General features: G+C 49.6%; 1 protein-coding gene across 3 annotated transcripts in view; it reads left to right on the plus strand.

The window, feature by feature from the left end:
- The window catches only part of ZNF541 (zinc finger protein 541), a 42,382-nt gene extending 25,773 nt beyond the window's left edge, over window positions 1-16,609 (plus strand). For all 3 annotated transcript variants that reach the window (XM_049621624.1, XM_049621625.1, XM_049621627.1), the window contains exons 9-16: window positions 5,518-5,581; window positions 6,216-6,358; window positions 6,694-6,797; window positions 8,656-8,731; window positions 9,241-9,329; window positions 15,303-15,443; window positions 15,604-15,785; window positions 15,898-16,609. In XM_049621624.1, the coding sequence (XP_049477581.1) occupies window positions 5,518-5,581; window positions 6,216-6,358; window positions 6,694-6,797; window positions 8,656-8,731; window positions 9,241-9,329; window positions 15,303-15,443; window positions 15,604-15,785; window positions 15,898-16,060 (962 nt within the window). In that variant the 3' untranslated portion in view covers window positions 16,061-16,609. The remainder of the gene's footprint in view (window positions 1-5,517; window positions 5,582-6,215; window positions 6,359-6,693; window positions 6,798-8,655; window positions 8,732-9,240; window positions 9,330-15,302; window positions 15,444-15,603; window positions 15,786-15,897) is intronic.
- Window positions 16,610-19,165: the final 2,556 nt, after the last annotated feature.

A 19,165-nucleotide genomic window follows, 5' to 3' on the forward strand; every position in this document is an offset into this window, starting at 1 on the left:
GTTTTAGGTACATTTCATAAGTTTTAGTATGTTTTATTCTGATTTTCATGTATCTCAAAAGTGTTTTCTAGTTTTTTTTATTAATTTTTTTATAACACTGATTAAGGCGTGCATTGGTTAATTTCCACATATTTGTGAGTTTTCCAAATTGCCTGTTTTAAACTGATTTTGAATTTAATTCTGTTGTGATCAGACAACATATTTTGTATTAGTTCAGTGCTTTTAACTTTCTTGAAGCGTTTTTATGGGCTAGAATGTGTTCTCCCCTGGAGAATGTTCCATGTGTACTTAAGAAGAGTATATTCTCTGGATGGTGGGTGGAATGCATTGTAGATGTCTGCAATGTCTAGTTACTCTAAGTATTCTACTTCCTGTTATCTTGTGCCCAGTTGTCCTATCCATTATTGAAAGCATTGAAATCTCCAAGTATTATTTTTTAATTGTCTATTTTATCCTTCAATTCTGTCAATTGTTGCTTTCTGTATTTATGGACTCTGTTTTTAGGTGCATTTATGTTTATATAATTGCCATATTTTCCTGATGGCTTGAACTTTTATTATGATATCATTTACCATCGTTGTGATAATGTTATCATTATCTCTAGTAATATTTTTTGTTTTAAAGTCTAATTTGCCTGACATTAGTGTAGCCATTCCATCTCTTTTATGGTTGTTGTTTGCTTGGTATATTCCTTCCTGTTCTTTTACTTTCAGCCTGTTTGTGTCTTTGAAAATAAAGCGTGTCTCCTACAGACAGCATTGGTTGGATGATGTATTTTTTTTAATCCAGTCTGACAAACTAGCTTTTGTTTGGTTTGTTTAAGCATTCTCATTTAATGTTATATTGATACGGTTGGATTTGCATATGCCATTTTACTTTTTATTTTCTATTTGTCTCATGTCATTTTCTCCTTCTGTTCCTTATCTGCTTTCTTTTGTACTAAATGAATATTTTCTTGTATAACCTGTCAATTCCTTTAATTAATTTTTCACTTTTTCTTAGTCATTTTTTAGGAGTTGCTCTAGGATTTAAAACATACATCTTAATTTGTCAGAGTGTGTTTAGTTGTGTAATTATTAATATATTAATAAAATATGGAAACATTGCTATCTAGTTCCGTTCCTTTTAACCCTTTTGCTATTATTGTTTTGTGTATACATATACACGTATATATACATATATATATATACATATGTGTATATATATATATGTATATATATATATATATTTCATATGTATGTATTATATCTATCTATCTATATATTAGAAACCCGGAAATAGGGGCGCCTGGGTGGCTCAGTCGGTTAAGTGTCCGACTTGGTTTCATCTCAGGTCATGATCTCATGGTTCATGAATTCAAGCCCCACATTGGGTTCTGCACTGGTGGCATGGAGCCTGCTGGGGATTCTCTCTCTCTCTCTCTCTCTCTCTCTCTCTCTCTTTCTCTTTCTCTTTCTCTTTCTCTGTCCCTCCCTCACTCATGCTCACATGCTCTCTCAAAATAAACATTAGGAAAAAAGAAACCCAGAAATATATTTTCATCATTATCACTTTATATAATTTTGTTATGTGAAAAAAGATAATAGAGGGAAACAGGCATTATTTATAGAGTTATATCAACCTTCTTATTTACCATTACAAATAACTTCATTTATTCCTGTGGATTCAGGTTACCATCTGGGTATTATTTCTTTTTTCCAATGCAACTCCTTTGTCCTATTATTGTCACATATAGTGCATTTTTCTATACTATAGGCCCACAATACATATTGTTTTATGTCATTGGTTTTTAAGTCAATTAAGAGAAGAAATATGTGATTATACTTTTATAATTACCCATATTATTACCTTTATCAGCACCCTTTGTTTTTTTGTTGTGATTGACATTACTATCTGGTGTCATTTGCTTTCAGTCTAAAGAACTTTCTTTGGTGTTTATTATCGTTATGGAGATATAATTTACATACGGTTTATCCCTTTAAAGCATGTAATGCAGTGAGGTTTTTTTATTTAATTTTATTTTTTTTAATTTACATCCAAATTAGTTAGCATATAGGGCAACACTGATTTCAGGAGTAGATTCCTTAGTGCCCCTTCCCCATTTAGCCCATCCCCCCTCCCACACCCCCTCCAGTAACCCTCTGTTTGTTCTCCATATTTATGAGTCTCTTCTGTTTGGTCCCCCTCCCTGTTTTTATATTATTTTTGCTTCCCTTCCCTTATGTTCATCTGTTTTGCATCTTAAAGTCCTCGTATGAGTGAGGTCATATGATATTTGTCTTTCTCTGACTAATTTCGCTTAGCATGATACCCTCCAATTCCATCCACATAGTTGCAAATGGAAAGATTTCATTCTTTCTGATTGCCAAGTAATACTCCACTGTATATATAGACCACATCTTCTTTATCCGTTCATCCGTCGACAGACGTTTGGGCTCTTTCCATACTTTGGCTATTGTGGATAGTGCTGCTATAAACATGGGGCTGCATGTGTCCCTTCGAAACAGCACCCCTGTATCCCATGGATAAATGTCTAGTAGTGCAATGGCTGGGTCGTAAGGTAGATCTATTTTTAATTTTTTGAGGAACGTCCGTACCGTTTTCCAGAGTGACTGCACCAATTTGCCTTCCCAACGGTGGTTTTAGTTCTGTTCACAGAACTGCATCCATTACTACCATCAACTTTCAGGCATTGTCATCACCCACGAAAGAAGCCCCACACTCATTAGCAGCCACTCCTGTCCCTGCCCCCCAACCCCAGGTATACCCCCCCCCCCAGGTAACTGCTAGTATAATCTGGACATTACACATGTGGAATCCTATAATATGTGGTCTTTCGTGACCACCTCCTTTCCCTTAGCGTGATGTTTTCAGGCTTCCCCTCGGTTGCAGTTTATGTCAGTATCCTGTTCCTTTTTATGACTGATATTCCACCTTTACTGTTTCTCGTAAGACACGTCTCGCGACAAATCCTCGCAATTTTTATTTATCTGAGAATCACTTTTTTTCACCTTTATTTTTGAAAAGGAGCTTGCTGGATGTGATTCTTGGTTGATAGTTTTTTACTTTCAGCAGGTTGGATATGTTACCCCACTGCCTCCTGACTGCCATTGTTTCTGACGAGAAGTCTGCCGTTAATCTGACTGGGGTGTTCTTGCACGGAATAAGTTGGTTTCCTCTTTGTACTTTCAAGATCTTTATCTTTGGCTTTCAACATTTTGCCAAAGACGTGTCTGGATGTACATCTCTTTGTGTTTATTCTATTTAGAGTTTGTAGTTTCTTGGATTTCTAGATCTTTTTCCTTTCCTTTCCTTTCCTTTCCTTTCCTTTCCTTTCCTTTCCTTTCCTTTCCTTTCCTTTCTTTTCCTTTCCTTACTACCAAATGTGGGAAGTTTTCAGCTGTTGCATCAAAGCCATGATTCGTGTTTTTCTGCCCCTCCTCCTCTTTTTCTGGTACTCTCATTACGAGTATTTTGCTGCGTTTAATGATGTCCCACATTTCTCTGAGGCTCACTCTTATTTTCGTCCATTCTTTTTTTTCTCTCTGTTCTTCAGATTACATAATTTCCATTGATCTTGGAGTTTGCTGATCATTTCTTCTGCCAGCGCAAATCTACCGTTGACCTCATTTTGGTTATTGTATTTTTTTATTTTTTAAATATTTTTTTGAGAGAGTGCGAGTGGGGGAGGGGCAGAGAGAGGGGGACAGAGGATCTGAAGTGGGCTCTGTGCTGACAGGCTAACAGCAGCGAGCCGGATGTGGGGCTCGAATTCATGAACTGCGAGATCATGACCTGAGCACAAGTCGGACCCTCGACCGACTGAGCCACCCAGGTGCCCCTATTGTACTTTTTTAACGCCAGGATTTCCATTTGGTCCTTTTTTATATATTCTGTCTCTTAATGGTATCCTGTCTTTGTTAGAAATCTTTATCATACCTTCCTTTAGTTATTTAAGCATGGGAACTGTGGGCAGAGGGAACCTGTCTCCTTGGCTGCACCTGCCTGGAGTAGGGCACTCTGGGCAGAGCTCCTGTTACACAGAGCTGGCGGGGGTGGGTGGGTAAGTGATGGGCGGATGCCACAGACTCTCGCTGTTCTTACCAATATTTAGTCGCTTTCTTGAGTGGGTATTTTGTAAAATGCTGTATGCCTTTAGGACAGCTTCCAGAGACTTTCACTTACTGTTATTTTTTTTTTAATTTTTTTTTTTAACGTTTATTTATTTTTGAGACAGAGAGAGACAGAGCATGAACGGGGGAGGGTCACAGAGAGAGGGAGACACAGAATCTGAAACAGGCTCCAGGCTCTGAGCTGTCGGCACAGAGCCGGATGCGGGGCTCGAACTCACGGACCGCGAGATCGTGACCTGAGCCGAAGTCGGACGCTTAACCGACCAAGCCACCCAGGCGCCCCTCACTTAGTGCTCTTTAAAATAATTTTTATCAGTGAATTTGTTGTTCTGCTGAGTCCCTTACTCTGCTTTTTGGAAGTCCAATGCCCCTTCGTGCGATCTTTTTTAAAATTGTGTTTGATTGTGGGGGCACCTGGGTGGCTCAGTCAGCTAAGCGTCTGACTCTTGATCTCAACTCCGGGCTTGAACTTGGGGTCATGAGTTTGGGTCCCACGTTGGACTCCACGCTGGATGTGAAGCCTACTTTAAAAAAAAAAACTGTGTTTTATTGTGATAAAAACAGTTAACAGGAGAGTAGCGTGAGAGACCTGGAGCTTATTCATCTGGCTTCACTGAGACCTAATGCTCACTGAGTTCTCAGTACCCACTTCCCCAGCATCCCCAGCCCCTGACAACTACCATGCCGCTCCGATTATGCGCAAGTGACGATTTTAGGTACTTCTAGAAGCGAAATCATGCAGTATTTCCTTCTCTGTGACTTGTTTCACTTGGCATAATGTCCGCAAGTCTCATCCGTGTTGTTGCATCTGAAAAGTTCCTTAAAAACAAACCAAAACCGGGGCGCCTGGGTGGCTCAGTCGGTTAAGCGTCCGACTTCAGCTCAGGTCACGATCTCGCAGTCCGCGAGTTCGAGCCCCGCATCGGGCTCTGGGCTGATGGCTCAGAGCCTGGAGCCTGCTTCCGATTCTGTGTCTCCCTCTCTCTCTGCCCCTTCCCCGTTCATGCTGTGTCTCTCTCTGTCTCAAAAATAAATAAACGTTAAAAAAAATTAAAAAAAAACAAAAACAAAAACAAAAACAGGTTGAACGGTATTCTGTTGTATGTAAATACCACATTTTCCTTACCCGCTCCTCTGTCGGTGGACATTACTCCACTCCGTGAGTAGTGTTGAGTAAACGTGGGAGTGTAGATATTCCTTTTGAGATGCTGATCTCAGCTCTTTTGGATAAATACCCAGAAGTGGGATTGCCGGATCATGTGGTAGTTCTATTTTTAATTTCGTGAGGAACCTCCTTATCACGCGATCTTAAAGAGCCTGCGCCCCCCCCCCCCAGATCCCTCGTGGTCCATCTTCTTGAGGCTTTTTGTTGTGTGTTTTCTAGATCAAGTGGATGGCTCTTTTGGCATCTGCATGGTAAAGGATGACGCCAAGATCAGCATTGAACCGTGAGTTGGAACAGACCTGGCACCGGAGGGTGGGTCCTTCCAAAGTGGGGGTACTTTTACCCTCCTTGTGAGCCAGTGTCTGTTTTTCCCAAGGAAAAGCATCATAGGGGATCGTGTCTAGCTCCAGAGTCTCCCTAAAAGAGAAGGGGTGCGTTTCTGTGGGTGGATGTGGGAAGCTCCCCCCAATATTCCTTCTGTCCAGATGTACCATAGCCGGGTCAGGGGGACAGAATGTCCAGGACCCTGGAGTTCTGGGTGGAATTGGTGATGGTCCAGCGCAAGACCCTTGAGTGTCCGTGGCACATGGCTAGATCAATATGGCCATGGATGTAGACGCATGCCAGGTATCAGCATATACCTCCCCTATCCTAGACCCGAAGAGACACCGGAAGCCAGAGATGTGGCAATAAGACAAGTCAGAGAAAGGAAGGAAGTGTCCCTGGAGAGGTTTCTGGGATGCCCGCACGTGTCTGTCGGGGATGTCGGGACACTCAACACACGCGACAGATGGCAGAGGGTTTCCCCAGGGCAGGGCTGTGGCCCGAGAGCAGGGCGCGCCGCACGTCTCTGTTGCGTTTCCCGTCTTGCTCACGCGTGTACGCCTCGCGCGTCTGTGTGCGTGGCCTCATTTCAGACACATCAACATAGGAAGCCGGTTTCAGGCTGAGATCCCGGAGCTCCAGGAGAGGTCGCTGGCCGGAGTGGATGAGCACGTAGCTTCTCTGGTCTGGAAGCCGTGGGGAGATGTGATGACCAACCCGGAAACGCAGGACAGAGGTGGCTGAGACTCTGCGGCCGAATTCCCAAGGGCCCTGCCCCCCCCACCCCCCGCCGTCTGAGGATTTCTCCCCCCCAGTTCTCACCTTGGCCAAGAAGCACAGGATCATGCTTGGTGCACTCTTGCTTCTCCTGAGCTGTCGTCTCCTGCACCCACCTCCCTTCTCACACGATTCGGGCCAGGCCGTTCAGAGCGAGTGCTCGTGCCTCCCTTCCCTCATCCCGCTTTCAAGGAGCCCCTCTCTGTGCCATCAGGGAAGTCTCCGCCCTGGCACTTGCTGACTCCGCGTGTCTCTTCTCTCTCACCCTCCGCTGGGACCGCTGGCTGGAAACAGTGACCGAGCTCTGCAACGTGGCCTGCTCCAGCGTGATGCCGGGAGGGGGCACCAATCTGGAGCTCGCCCTGCACTGCCTGCACGAAGCCCAGGGCAGCGTTCAGGTGAGGTGGAGGCAGGGGCAGGGCGAGGGGGAGTCTGGGGGAGCTCCCTGCTCTCCCGGGGCCGGAGGCTGCAGGTGCGCGCATCGTGCTGTCTGCTCCGAGGTGTGCGGCCCGTGGAGAGTGAAGGAGAAGGCCAAGCGTCCTTCTCCCGTGGCTTTGGGATCGGTGTGGTGCTTGTGAGCCGCAGACACGGGCTCAGTGAACCAGTTGTCTCTCGGGAGCAACAGCAGTGCCGGTGTCCCTTGGAGACGGCTCAGGGGCACTGGGGAGCCACAGCCCAGGGCGCCCATCTCGGGTCCTGCACTGATTGGGTTTCTGTACTTGTTTTTACATTTCTTATTTTATTTTTTGAGAGACCGAGTGCAAACAGGGGAGGGGCAGAGAGAGAGGGAAATGCAGAATCCGAAGCAGGCTCCAGGCTCCAAGCTGTCGGCACAGAGCCCGATGCGGGGCTCGAACCCACAGACCGCGACATCACGACCTGAGCCGAAGTCGGCTGCTCAACCGACTGAGCTAGCCAAGCGCCCCTGATTGGGTTTATTTACCGAGCTCTATCTCCTCGATTAAAAACCCACATGTGAAAACCCCTGATGCAACAGCCATGCCTCTGCCTACTCCAAGGACCCTCCTCACATTCTTGACATTTAGAAAAGAAACCAACTCTGAGTAATGAGAGGAAAAGTGTCATCACTCGAGCTAGGTCCCCAAGAGTCTGGTGCCACAGTCATGGCTTTTTCTCAAGCTCAGAGGCAGCGGCTGGCGCGTAGGAGGTGCTCGGCAGAGTCAACACATATTGATAAGAGTTGTCTCAAGCGCTTGGTAATGTCGTGGCACGGGGTCCAGGGCCGGCTCGGGGGCCCCAGTCTCGGTTTCATGCTGCTGCCACCATCTTGAAATTCTTATGAGAATTAAGATAATTTTTGAACAGGGGGCCGGTGTTTTTATTTTGCACTGGGTCCCCCACATTACATGGCTGGACCCGTTGGGGGTTACTCTGGTGAGCAGGACAAAATCCCTCTATTTGCAGGCTTACGTTTTAGAAGAGTCGAAACAGGAAATATATTTTTAATTTTTTTTAATGTTTTACTTACCTATGAGAGAACGTGAGCAGGGAAGGGGCAGAGAGAGAGGGAGACAGGGGATCCGAAGCAGGCTCCGTGCTGACAGCAGAGAGCCCGACGCGGGGCTTGCACTCAAGAACTGAGATTTAGGACCTGAGCGCGAGTCGGACACTCAACTGACTGAGCCACCCAGGCGCCCCCAAAATAGGAAATAAGTTTTTAAAAAATTGTTGGTGGTTAGCGCTATGAAGAACATGAAGGGGGGTAGTGGTCGAGGGCAGTGCGATTCCAAATGCGGGTCCTCGATGAAGGAAGGCGCTCACGCCAGAATAAATCCCCACACCGTTTCCCACATCAGGAAAATCTTGCCACAAGAAATCTGTCAGCCGCACTCACCAGTATGCTTAGCGATGCGGTCCCCGCATCCGCAAATGGTTCACGGGTGGTGGCCAGTCCGGGGAGCACTCACGCTCCGAGCAGTAGGGCCGGAGAAGGTCTGAGGGAGGGCACGAAGTGTTTGCTTTTTTTAATTTTTTACCGTTTGTTTATTTTTGAGAGACAGACAGACAGAGCATGAGCAAGGGGAGGGGCAGAGAGAGAAGGAGACACAGAATCGGAAGCAGGCTCCAGGCCCCGAGCTGTCGGCACAGAGCCCGACGCGGGGCTCGAACTCCTGAACCGCGAGATGATGACCACAGCCGAAGTTGGACGCTTAACCGACTGAGCCACCCAGGTGGCCCCTAAGTGTTTTTCGAATGCATGAAAGAAAAAATCGCCTGCCACCCTCCTCGTTTCAGGTTGCCCTGGAGACCCTCTTACTCAGAGGACCCCAGAAGCCGCAGACTCACCCACTGGCCGACTACCGCTATACAGGTGACTGGAACAAGGCGGCAGGTGTGGTTTTTGCCTGGCCGGGACCTTGTGAACGGTCAGCTCCCAACAGCAAGTTCTCTTGGGGCCTTCACCTGCCTTTCCAGAAGGGCCTGTCCTCTCGGGGAGTGACTCCGTGGGCCGGTTTTCTGCTGGTTGCACCCCACCCTTCCCCTTTCCCAGGGTCCCCTCCCACGCTCTGCTCGGCCACCAGGGAGAGGTGGAGGCAGGCTGGGGCGCAGCGGTGAGCACGCCAGCCCTGGAGTCAGGCAGGCGGGGGCCCTGGCCTCGGCGAGTCTCCCAACCAACGGAAGCCTCAGTTGCTGCATCTGTAAGGAGATCGTAATGGTCCCTACCTGCTAAGGCTTTTGTGAGAGTTGTATGAGATTAAGCAAGGAAGGGGCTTAGCAGAAGGCTCGACGCATAATTGTGCTTGGTAATGGCGGCTGTAAAAAGGAGGGGGGTCTGCCCTTCAGCCATGTCCTTCCCCGTCTTGGCTATTTCTCGAATAGGTTCAGACATCTGGACCCCCATGGAGAAGAGGCTGTTCAAGAAGGCGTTCTGCACGCACAAGAAGGACTTTTACTTGATCCACAAGACGGTAAGGTGAATGTGGGCGCGCCGGTGTAGACAAGGCCCCGCCTCGCGTAGCTGAGCCGGGCTAGAGCTGAAGGGCCCCTCGGGGGTGACACTGTGCTTGTATCATAAACAGTTTCTAATTTAAAAAGCCACGCTCGTGGGGCGTCTGGGTGGCTCAGTCGGTTAAGCATCCCGACTTCGGCTCGGGTGATCTTCTCATGGTTTGTGACTTCGAGCCCCGTGTTGGGCTCTGTGCTGACAATGTGGAGCCTGCTTCAGATTCTGTCTCCTCCTTTCTCTGCCCCTCCCCTGCTTGCTATCGTTCTTGTTCTCTATCTCTCTCTCAAAAAAAAAAAACTTAAAAAAAAAAAAAAACTTAAAAAAAAAAAGCACACAGGGGCGCCTGGGTGGCTCAGTCGGTTAAGCGTGTCTGACTTCAGCTCAGGCCATGACCTCACGGGCCGTGGGTTCGAGTCCCGGGTCGGGCTCTGTGCTGACCGCTCAGAGCCTGGAACCTGCTTCCGATCCTGTGTCTCCTTCTGTCTCTGCCCCTCCCCCGCTCACATTCTGTCTCTTGCTCTCAAAAATAAGCATTAACAAAAATTATACATAAATAAATACCGGTTCAAGACGGTTGATCGTATGGTTTGGGTTTTCCGTACCTTTATTGTCTATGTGCTCTAGCAGTTATTGAGAATGGGATAGTAAGATACTTGCCTATAACTGTGGATCTGTTTTTCCCTGTAGTTCTATCAGGTTTTGCTTCATGTATTTTGAAGCTCTGATTTAGCTGCATAAACACCGAGGATTCCTATGTTTCCTTCATTAAATGGACCTTTTTATCACCATGAAATGATTTCCTTTATCCCTGCTATTGTTTTTTTGCTCCGAAATCTGTTTTTCTGGTACCAGTATAGGCAACCATCCCAGCTTTCTCAGAAGGTGTTGGGTGTTTGCGTGGTATATCTTCTTTCAACCTCTTACTTTTAACATATTTGTGTTTTCACATTTACAGTGTGTCCTTATAAGTAGCATGCGTTGGATGTTGCTTTTTTTACATTTGTTTTAACTGAAGTATAATTAACGAAGTGTTACATTAGTTTCAGGTGTACAATATAATGATTCAGCAATTCTGTACTTTGCTCAGCGCTCATCAAGATAAGCGTACTTTTGGGTCGCCTGGGTGGCATATTGGATCTGACATCCGACTCTGGCTCAGGTCACGATCTCGTGGTTCGTGGGTTCGAGCCCCACATTAGGATCTGTGCGGACAGCTCAGAGCCTGGAGCCTGTTTCGGATTCTGTGTCTCTTCTCTCTCTGTGCCTCCCCTGCTCGCTCGCTCTCTCTCTCTCTCTCTCTCTCAAAAATAAATAAACACTAAAACAAATTTAAAAATTAAAACAAAAAAAGATAAGTATACTCTTAATCCCTTTCACCTGTTTCATCCCTCCCCCCGCCCCCATATTCCCCCCTGGTAATCACCAGTTTGTCCTCTGTAGTTAAGAATCTGTTCCCTTGGGGCGCCTGGTTGGCTCAGTCGGTTAGGCGTCCACCTCCTGGTTTCAGCTCGGGTCATGATCTCACAGTTTGAGTCCAAGCCCCGTCTTGGGCTCTGCACTGACGGTGCAGAGCCTGCTCGGGATTCTTTCTCTCTTTTCTCTCTGCCCCTCCCCCGCCCCAAAATAAATAAATACACACTTAAAAAAAGAATCTGTTTTTTTGCTTGTCTCTTTTGCTCTTTTTTTGTTTGTTTTTCAACTGTTTTTAAATTCCACATGTGAGAGGGGCGCCTGGGTGGCTCAGTCGGTTGAGCGTCCGACTTCGGCTCGGGTCACGATCTTGCGGTCCGTGAGTTCAAGCCCCGCGTCAGGCTCTGTGCTGACAGCTCAGAGCCGGGAGCCCGTTTCAGATTCTGTGTCTCCCTCTTTCTCTGACCCTCCCCCGTTCATGCTCTGTCTCTCCCTGTCTCAAAAATAAATAAACGTTAAAAAAAAATTAAAAAAAAAACAAATTCCACATGTGAGTGACATCACGTGGTATTCGTCTTTCTCCGACTTATTTCCCTTAGCATTATACTCTCTAGCTCCACCCATGTTGCGAATGGCAAGACTTCATTCTTCTTTCTGGTTAATATTCCATTGTATGCTTTTTTTTTTTTTTTTTAACATTCGGTATTTTAGTTAGGGTGTTTAGACCATTCACATTGAACGTGATTGTTGAGACAGTTAGCTTCAAGTCCATTATCTCGCTGTTTGTTTCCTGAATGTCTCACCTGATCTCTGTTTCCCCTTTCTGCTTTTTCTGCCTTCTTTTAGATTATTGGAGTAGTACATTTTAGGATTCTGTTTTATCTCCTTTGTTGGCTTATTGGCTATAACTCGTTATTACATTGGTGGTGGCTTTAGGGTTGTTTTTTTTTTTAACGTTTATTTATTTTTGGGACAGAGAGAGACAGAGCATGAACGGGGGAGGGTCAGAGAGAGAGGGAGACACAGAATCGGAAGCAGGCTCCAGGCTCCGAGCCATCAGCCCAGAGCCCGACGTGGGGCTCGAACCCACGGACTGCGAGATCGTGACCTGAGCCGAAGTCGGACGCTTAACCGACTGAGCCACCCAGGCGCCCCATGGGTTTTTAACTACGCATCTTTAACTCACCACAGTCGAACCTTCAAGTAATTGGATAACACTTTGCGTGCAGAATTAGTGTACCTCTGTCCCTCCTCCTGGCCCTTACAGTATTATCGTTATGCATCTTATTTTCTATATGTTATAAACCCCCAAATGCCTTGTTATTATTTTTGTTCGAACAGCCAGTTATTTTTAGAGAGATTTCAATAATACAAAGTCTTATATTTTTACCCACATAGTTCCTCGTTTCACGGCTGTGCATCCCTTTGTGTAGATCCATGTTTCCATCAGGTATCATTTTCCAGAAAGAACTAGATCAATGTAAATCCTTTCACATTTCTTGTGGTGTAGGGTTGCTAGTAATGGATTTTTCCAGCTTTTGTGTATCTAAAAAAGTCTTTATTCAGGGGGCACCTGGGTGGCTCAGTGGGTTAATCGTTGGACTTTGGCTCAGGTCATGGTCTCACGGTTCATGAGATCGAGCCCCACATCAGGCTGTGCACTGGTGGTACGGAGCCTGCTTGGGATTCTCTGTCTCCCTCTCCGTCTCTCTTTCTCTGCCCCTTCCCCACTTGTGCTCGTTCTCTCTTTCTCTCTCTCTCTCCAGATAAATAAATAAATAAACTTTTTTTAAAAAGTCTCTATTTTGCCTTCATTTCCGAAAGCTATCTTTGCTAAGTGTGGCATTCTAGTTTGAGTTTTTTTTGAAGTCTTGAAGTAATTTAAAGATGTTGCTCTATTTTCTTCTTGCTTTTACTGTTTCCAGCACGAAATCTCCTGGTTTCCTCGTCTTTGCTCCTATGTATAAAACATGTCTTCTGTTTGTTTTGTGGCTGGCTGTTTGTATGAATTTCTCTTTACTCCTGATTTTGAGCAGTTTTATTATGGTGTGCGTTGGCATCGTTTTCTTCTCCCCCCGCCCCCCTTGTGGTTGGGGTTTGTTGAGCTTCTTAGATCTGTGGGTTTGGAGTTTTTATTAAATTGGGGGATATTCAGCCTTCCTTCTTCAAATATGTCTCGTGTCCCTCCCTTTACCTTCAAGGACCCCACTGATGTGTGTGTGTGTGTGTGTGTGTGTGTGTGTGTGACTTCCTGCACTTGCCCCACAGCCCACTGACGCTCTTTTTCATCTATCTGACTGTTTTCCCTCTGTGTGGTTCATTTTGGATGGTTTCTGTCGCTGCGTCTTCAAGTTCACTCATCTTTCCTCCTGCGGCCCCGAATCTGTCATTAATCCCATGCGGTGTAGTGTGCATCTTAGATTTTTTTCCGTCCTTAAAAGTTCTCTTTGGGTCTCTTTTTTAATTTTTATTATTTTTTTTTTGAATGCTTATTTATTTTTGAGAGAGAGAGAGACAGTGCGAGCGGGGGGCGGGGTGGGGGCAGAGAGAGGACAGAATCCGAAGCAGGGTCCAGGCTCGGGGCTGCCAGCAGAGAGCCTGATGGGGGGCTCCAACTCACGGACCACAAGATCATGACTTGAGCCGAAGTCGGACGCTTAACCGACTGAGCCACCCAGGCACCCCACTTTGGTGCCAATTCTAACATCTGTGTGTGTTCTGGGTTGATTTTGACAGATTGACTTTTCTCCACATTTTATATTTTCCTGGCTCTTTGCTTGCCTGGTAATTTTTCATTAGATTCCAGGCGTTGTGAATTTCGGCTTATTGGGTGCTGGATATTTTTGCATTCTTATAAATATCCTTGAACTTTGTTCTGGCACAGTTACTTGAAAACAACTTTTTCCCTTTTTTTGAAGTTTTATTTGTTTTGAGACAGAAAGAGAGCGAGCGAGCATATGTGTGCGAGTTGGGGAGGGGCAGAGAGAGGGAGAATGAGGATCTCAAGCAGGCCCCCCCCCCCGGGCTGTTGGAGCCCGACACGGGGCTCAATCCCATGACCCTGGGATGATGACCTGAGCCAAATCAAGAGTTTAACCAACCGAGCCACCCAGGCGCCCCACAGCTTGTTCCTTTGGAGTATTGCCTTTAGGTTTTTAAACCTGGAACCAGAACAGCTTTCATCTAAGGCTAATTAATTATTCCTCATTTCTGAGGCAAAACCCTCCTCCTTACTGTCCCAGTGGCCTGTGAATTAGGAGGTTTTCCACCCCAGCTGGTGGGGACACACACCGTTCCTGTCCCCATGAGAGCCACGGGCACCTTTCCCTCTGATCGTTTTGGATGCGCCTTTACCGAGCTTCGTGTGGTCTCTTCACACGCACTTCGCTGAATCCTCGAGGGCGACGCCGTCCGGATCTCTGGCGTTTTCCTCCGTGCCGCCGTCTCCTCTGCTGTACTTTGTCCTGTGGGCTCTTGCCACCTTGGTCCCAGGCACTCGGCTCCCTTCCAACTCAGGAGTCTGCCGGGCTCTGCCTGGGTCGCCCCCCTCCCCCAGCTGTGGCCTGGAAACTCTCCCAAGGTGGTAGTTTATTTTCTTTCCCTCAGCAAGACTTCTTTGATTGGCGCCTGATGTCTTACCGACCGTCCTTTCATATATTCTACCTGTTGTCTTTTCACTGTTCTGGATGGGAGAGAGCTCTAGCCCCTGTTGCTCTGTCTTGTTTGGAGGCAGAAGCTCAATGTGTTTTGTTTTTGTTTTTGTTTTTTAACTTAGTGATAGTTCCTAGACGGGCAGAGAGGTACTATTTTGACTCTTAGTTTGTGAAGACACACAAAGCTGAGAAAAATTCACACGGAGGAGGAGATATCTTCTGAAGTGAGCTCCAGATATTAAATGGCCAATTTGATTTACCTGAGCCATTTTCTTTCCAGAGCCGTTAAACTTTTCCCTTGTGTTTTGTTTTTACAGAAGGTACCATTCACAGCATCACTTCTCAGTGGAGGGAGGAGCAAAGTGGGGTCTGATTGCCCAGGATCAAACCGTGCCCTCAGAACCTCTTCCTCCTCTCGTGGGCCACTCTTCCCTGTCCCTCGGGGGCCCTGCGACGGGTCACAAAGGCCGGGAGGCACCCCCTGAGGGCCTTCTGCTCGCATTAGTCCCGGTGGGGAAGCAGGCGGCTACCGGGCGAGATGCCACAGTGAGCATGCTCGTGGCACGCCTTCTAGGGCGCCTTCCCGCAGGGAAGCATCCCCGGGATGGATTTGCCACTCAGGGCGCAGAGCTTAGCCGGTGTTGGCTAATGGGGGCTTCGCTCCGAACCCCCCCCCTCAGCCGCGAGGGCTTTGTGATTCTCTGCCCCTTGCAGCGAAGGGGGCCCCAGGCTGAAGCAGAGGCATTTCAGGAGGGCTTTCAGACAGTGACTGGCCCCCGGGGGAGGGGACTTGGGGCTTCGCGGCGACACGGGACGCCCCTTGCTCGCTTGTGAGGTGTCTCCCGTAGCCGGCTTCTGTTTTCTTTCACTAGATTCAGACAAAGACTGTGGCCCAGTGTGTTGAGTACTATTACATCTGGAAAAAAATGATCAAGTTTGACTGTGGCCGAGCCCCAGGCCTGGAGAAGAGGGTCAAGAGAGAGCCAGAGGAGGCAGACAGGACAGAAGCAAAGGTAGAAGGTCTGGGGGAAGGTGGGGGCTGGAGGTCAGCCCTGATCCGGAGGCCCCGGCCCATCCAGCTTAAGGAACAGGGAAGGGCTGCGGAGGAAAGCGCCTCCCTTAGAAGGGTGGAGGGCCCGCACCCTTACAGCGGCCGTGTCTCTGTTCTCGCAGGTCACTTGCAGCCCTCGGGAGAGACCCAGCCACCGCCCCACTCCCGAGTTCAAGATAAAGACCAAGAGTTACAGGAGGGAGTCCATTCTCAACTCTAGCCCAAACGCCGGCCCCAAGCGGACCCCCGAGCCGCCGGGGAGTGCGGAGGGCCGGGGCGTTTTCCCCTGCAGGGAGTGTGAGAGGTACCAGCCCTTCCCTTCCCCCGGATGTGCCCTGTGCCCGTGCCCGCACCCCCTGCCCTCGGGTGACCCCCCTGCCGCCTGCTCTGACCCACGCCCTCTGGTGGCTCCTCAGGGTGTTCGACAAAATCAAGAGTCGAAACGCCCACATGAAGCGACACCGGCTTCAGGACCACGTGGAGCCCGTCGTCCGGGTGAAGTGGCCTGTGAAGCCTTTCCAGCTGAAGGAGGACGAGGAGGAGGAGATGGGGGCCGACATCGGGCCCCTGCAGTGGTGACGCCTGGGTGGAGAGCTGGGGCGAGGCGGCGAGGCAGCCCCGCAGCCCTTCCCCTCGGCCTCTCCGGGGTGTCTGGGGCCCCCCTCTGCCTCCTCCCCACCCTCACCGTCCCGCAGTGGCCAGCCCGGCTTGGAAACACGGTGGGCGTTTGGCCATAAATAGGCAGGTGAAGCACCCAGTCGCCCCAGACCGCGGCGACGTCCCTGTCGGCCGGTGCCAGAGGCTCCACGCTCTTTAGGTTGGTAGTGTCTCCCCTTCTTTCGGTTCTACTCTGTCCCGGAGCAGGGAGGCGTGGGGAGGGAACGAGGCAGACCTGGGTAGCTCTTAAATCTTAGCCTCAGTTTTGGGGTTTGGTTACATTTGTTAGATAAGGCCGAGATGTAGAGAATCAGTGGGAAGATACCTTCAGATCTCCGGCCTGTTGGGGCCCCTCCCCAGGGGAGTCTCTCTGCTTTCCAGATTCAGTCCCTAGTCTGGCAAGGACTTGTACATGGTTAGGTTTTTTTTTGTACGTGTCGACTCGTAAGTCTTATTAAATTGGGTTCTTGAGCGGCTGTCTTCTGGCTTCCCTGGCCTGCTGATCCAACAGAGTTTCGAGCCCCGGCTTCTCACTGGAGCCACGGAGATGCGTAAGCGGAGTTCCTGCCCAGGAGGAGCCGGGGGCCCCATACACGCGTTCAGCCAGCACCTATTAGGCACCTAATGAGCCAGACAGCGCCCGGTCCGTGCAACGGGGCCACGGTGATGCAAGCAACAAGGTCCCTCTCCCTGTGGAGCTTGCGTTCTAGGAGTGGGAAGGCAGCGGTGATAAATAAATGAAAAGGCGATTGCAGACACTGGCCGTGGCTATGCTCGCGGCCACAGGAGCAGGAAGGTCACCATAGGGTTCAGCAGTCGGGGCATACAGTGGTGGGGTGGCTCAGCCGGGAGATCCAGGACCGCCAGCGGCAGCCAGCCCTCAGCGTGGCAGGCCTTCGGAGGGGGTGGGGAAGAGAGCACGGCCCGCCCTTGTGTCCCTTTTTTTAAAAATTTTTTTCTTTAATGTTTATTGATTTTGAGAGAGCGTGTGCACACTCGCGCAAGTGGGGGCGGCACAGAGGGAGAGGGAGACACAGAATCCGAAGCAGCTCCAGGCTCTGAGCTGTCGGCACAGAGCCCGACGCGGGGCTCGAACTCACGAACCGCGAGATCGTGACCCGAGCCGGAGTCGGACGTTTAACTGAGCCCCCCCAGGCACCCCCACCTTGTGTCCCGTTTGAAGAGCCAGGAAAGCTCATAGCAGCCCCCAGACAGAATGCCCCTCCTGTGTCACTGGCAGAGGTGTAGCCCAAGCTCTTCCTCAGCTGAGCCCTGGCGGTTGGAAGGAAAATGTCCCCAGTTTTCCTGGACCCTCAGGGTTTGTCACCAGGACCAGGGGATCCCTTGAGCTTGTTGCCACCGGATCAGAACGGGGATTCTGTCTGCCAGGAAGGGAAGAGGAAGCAGAGACGGCTACCGGGCACGTAGACCTTGTGTCCACAGAGTGACCTGAAGAAAATGAAGCAGGGGGCCGGGTCCTAGGGAGCGACCACGGTGTTGTGGCAGGCGGGTGGCCAGGGAAGGCCACACGGACGGCCGCGGGGGCCAAGATCTGGATTCCAGGCGGCGGGCGGGACGGAGGAGCGCACCCTGCCGCGGGAGCTGGTGGCGAGTGTTCCAAAGGCCCTCCGGCGACTCTGCGGAGCTGGCAGGAGGCCGGGTGGCGAGTCTGAGCAGCAGATGTGGTGGTGAGGGAAGGTGGTGGTCGGGGCTGCAGTGGGACGGCAAGTGTCTCGGGGCGGGGGGGGGGGGGGGGAGACTCCGGCTTGGTGATGGGCTCCCGTCACAGGGAGAGGCGGCGAGGGAAAGGACCGGTCAAGGCTGCCATGGTGGCTCCGGGGCGTGGCACCTGCTTCGATGCCATGAAGTCAGATGGGGACGAGAGGGACACGTCAGAGGTGTGTTCGTGCCCGTTACACCGTGTGCTGTGTTCTGAGGGGCTGCGGGGAGCTGTGTAGAGGGTGGTGTCAGGACCCTTCGCAGAGGGGCCAGCTTGCGCCAAGTAAGTCTTAAAGATGGGCCAGGAGGGGCGCCCCGGGTGGCTCAGTCGGTTGAGCGGCCGACTTCGGCTCAGGTCACGATCTCGCGGTCCGTGAGTTCAAGCCCCCCGTCAGGCTCTGTGCTGACCACTCAGAGCCTGGAGCCTGTTTCAGAGTCTGTGTCTCCCTCTCTCTGACCCTCCCCCGTTCATGCTCTGTCTCTCTCTGTCTCAAAAATAAATAAACATTAAAGATGGGCCGGGAGGGGGAGCCAAGGAGCAAGATGAGGGTGAAGCCCTTTCGGCATTGTGACGAAGGGAAGGGGCTCAGGCATCCTACCAGCCGGAATTTACATACTGACTTTTTTTTTTTTTTAAGTTTATTTAGTTGGAGAGAACGGGAGAGAACAGGAGAGGGGCAGAGAGAGGGAGAGAGAGAGAATCCCAAGCAAGGTTCTGCAATGTCAGTGCAGAGACCTACACCGGGGGGGGGCGGTGCACAGAACTCATGAACCGTGAGATCGAGACCTGAGCCCAAATCAAGAGTCTGACGCTTAACCGGTTGAGCCACCCGGGCGCCCCCCTGACTCCTTTCTTTGTGACCTTCGGAAAGTCACTTTCCCTGTTTCAGCCTTGGTTTTCTCATTCTGTGAAATGGGATGCAAAGCGCCTCCTCCCGCCACGTATCTGTTAAGTGAGAAAATGGAAATGAAGCATCTGGCAGGGTGCACCGTGGGAACGGAGCAGCTGCTATTTAACGTGGCCTCCCGCCATCGCTATCATGGTTTGGGTCCCACCCTAAATGCCAAGCTAACCTTCTGGAAGTGAAAAACGCTGGCCTAACAGTGGCGTGGTGCATTAGCTATCTATTGCTGCATAACAGATCACCCTGAAATTCAACAGCTTGAAACAAACAGAAGCGTTTATGATAGGCCTGCTTGGCCAGACACGGAACCGAAACGGCTTGTGGTAATCCAGACTCCCCTCCACCTGCCATGTGGTCAGAATACAGCAGCAACCACAAGTGGGTGGCCCAAGAGAGCCTCCGG

Source organism: Panthera uncia, assembly GCF_023721935.1.
Source record: "Panthera uncia isolate 11264 chromosome E2 unlocalized genomic scaffold, Puncia_PCG_1.0 HiC_scaffold_19, whole genome shotgun sequence".
In the NCBI taxonomy this organism is placed as follows: domain Eukaryota; kingdom Metazoa; phylum Chordata; class Mammalia; order Carnivora; family Felidae; genus Panthera; species Panthera uncia.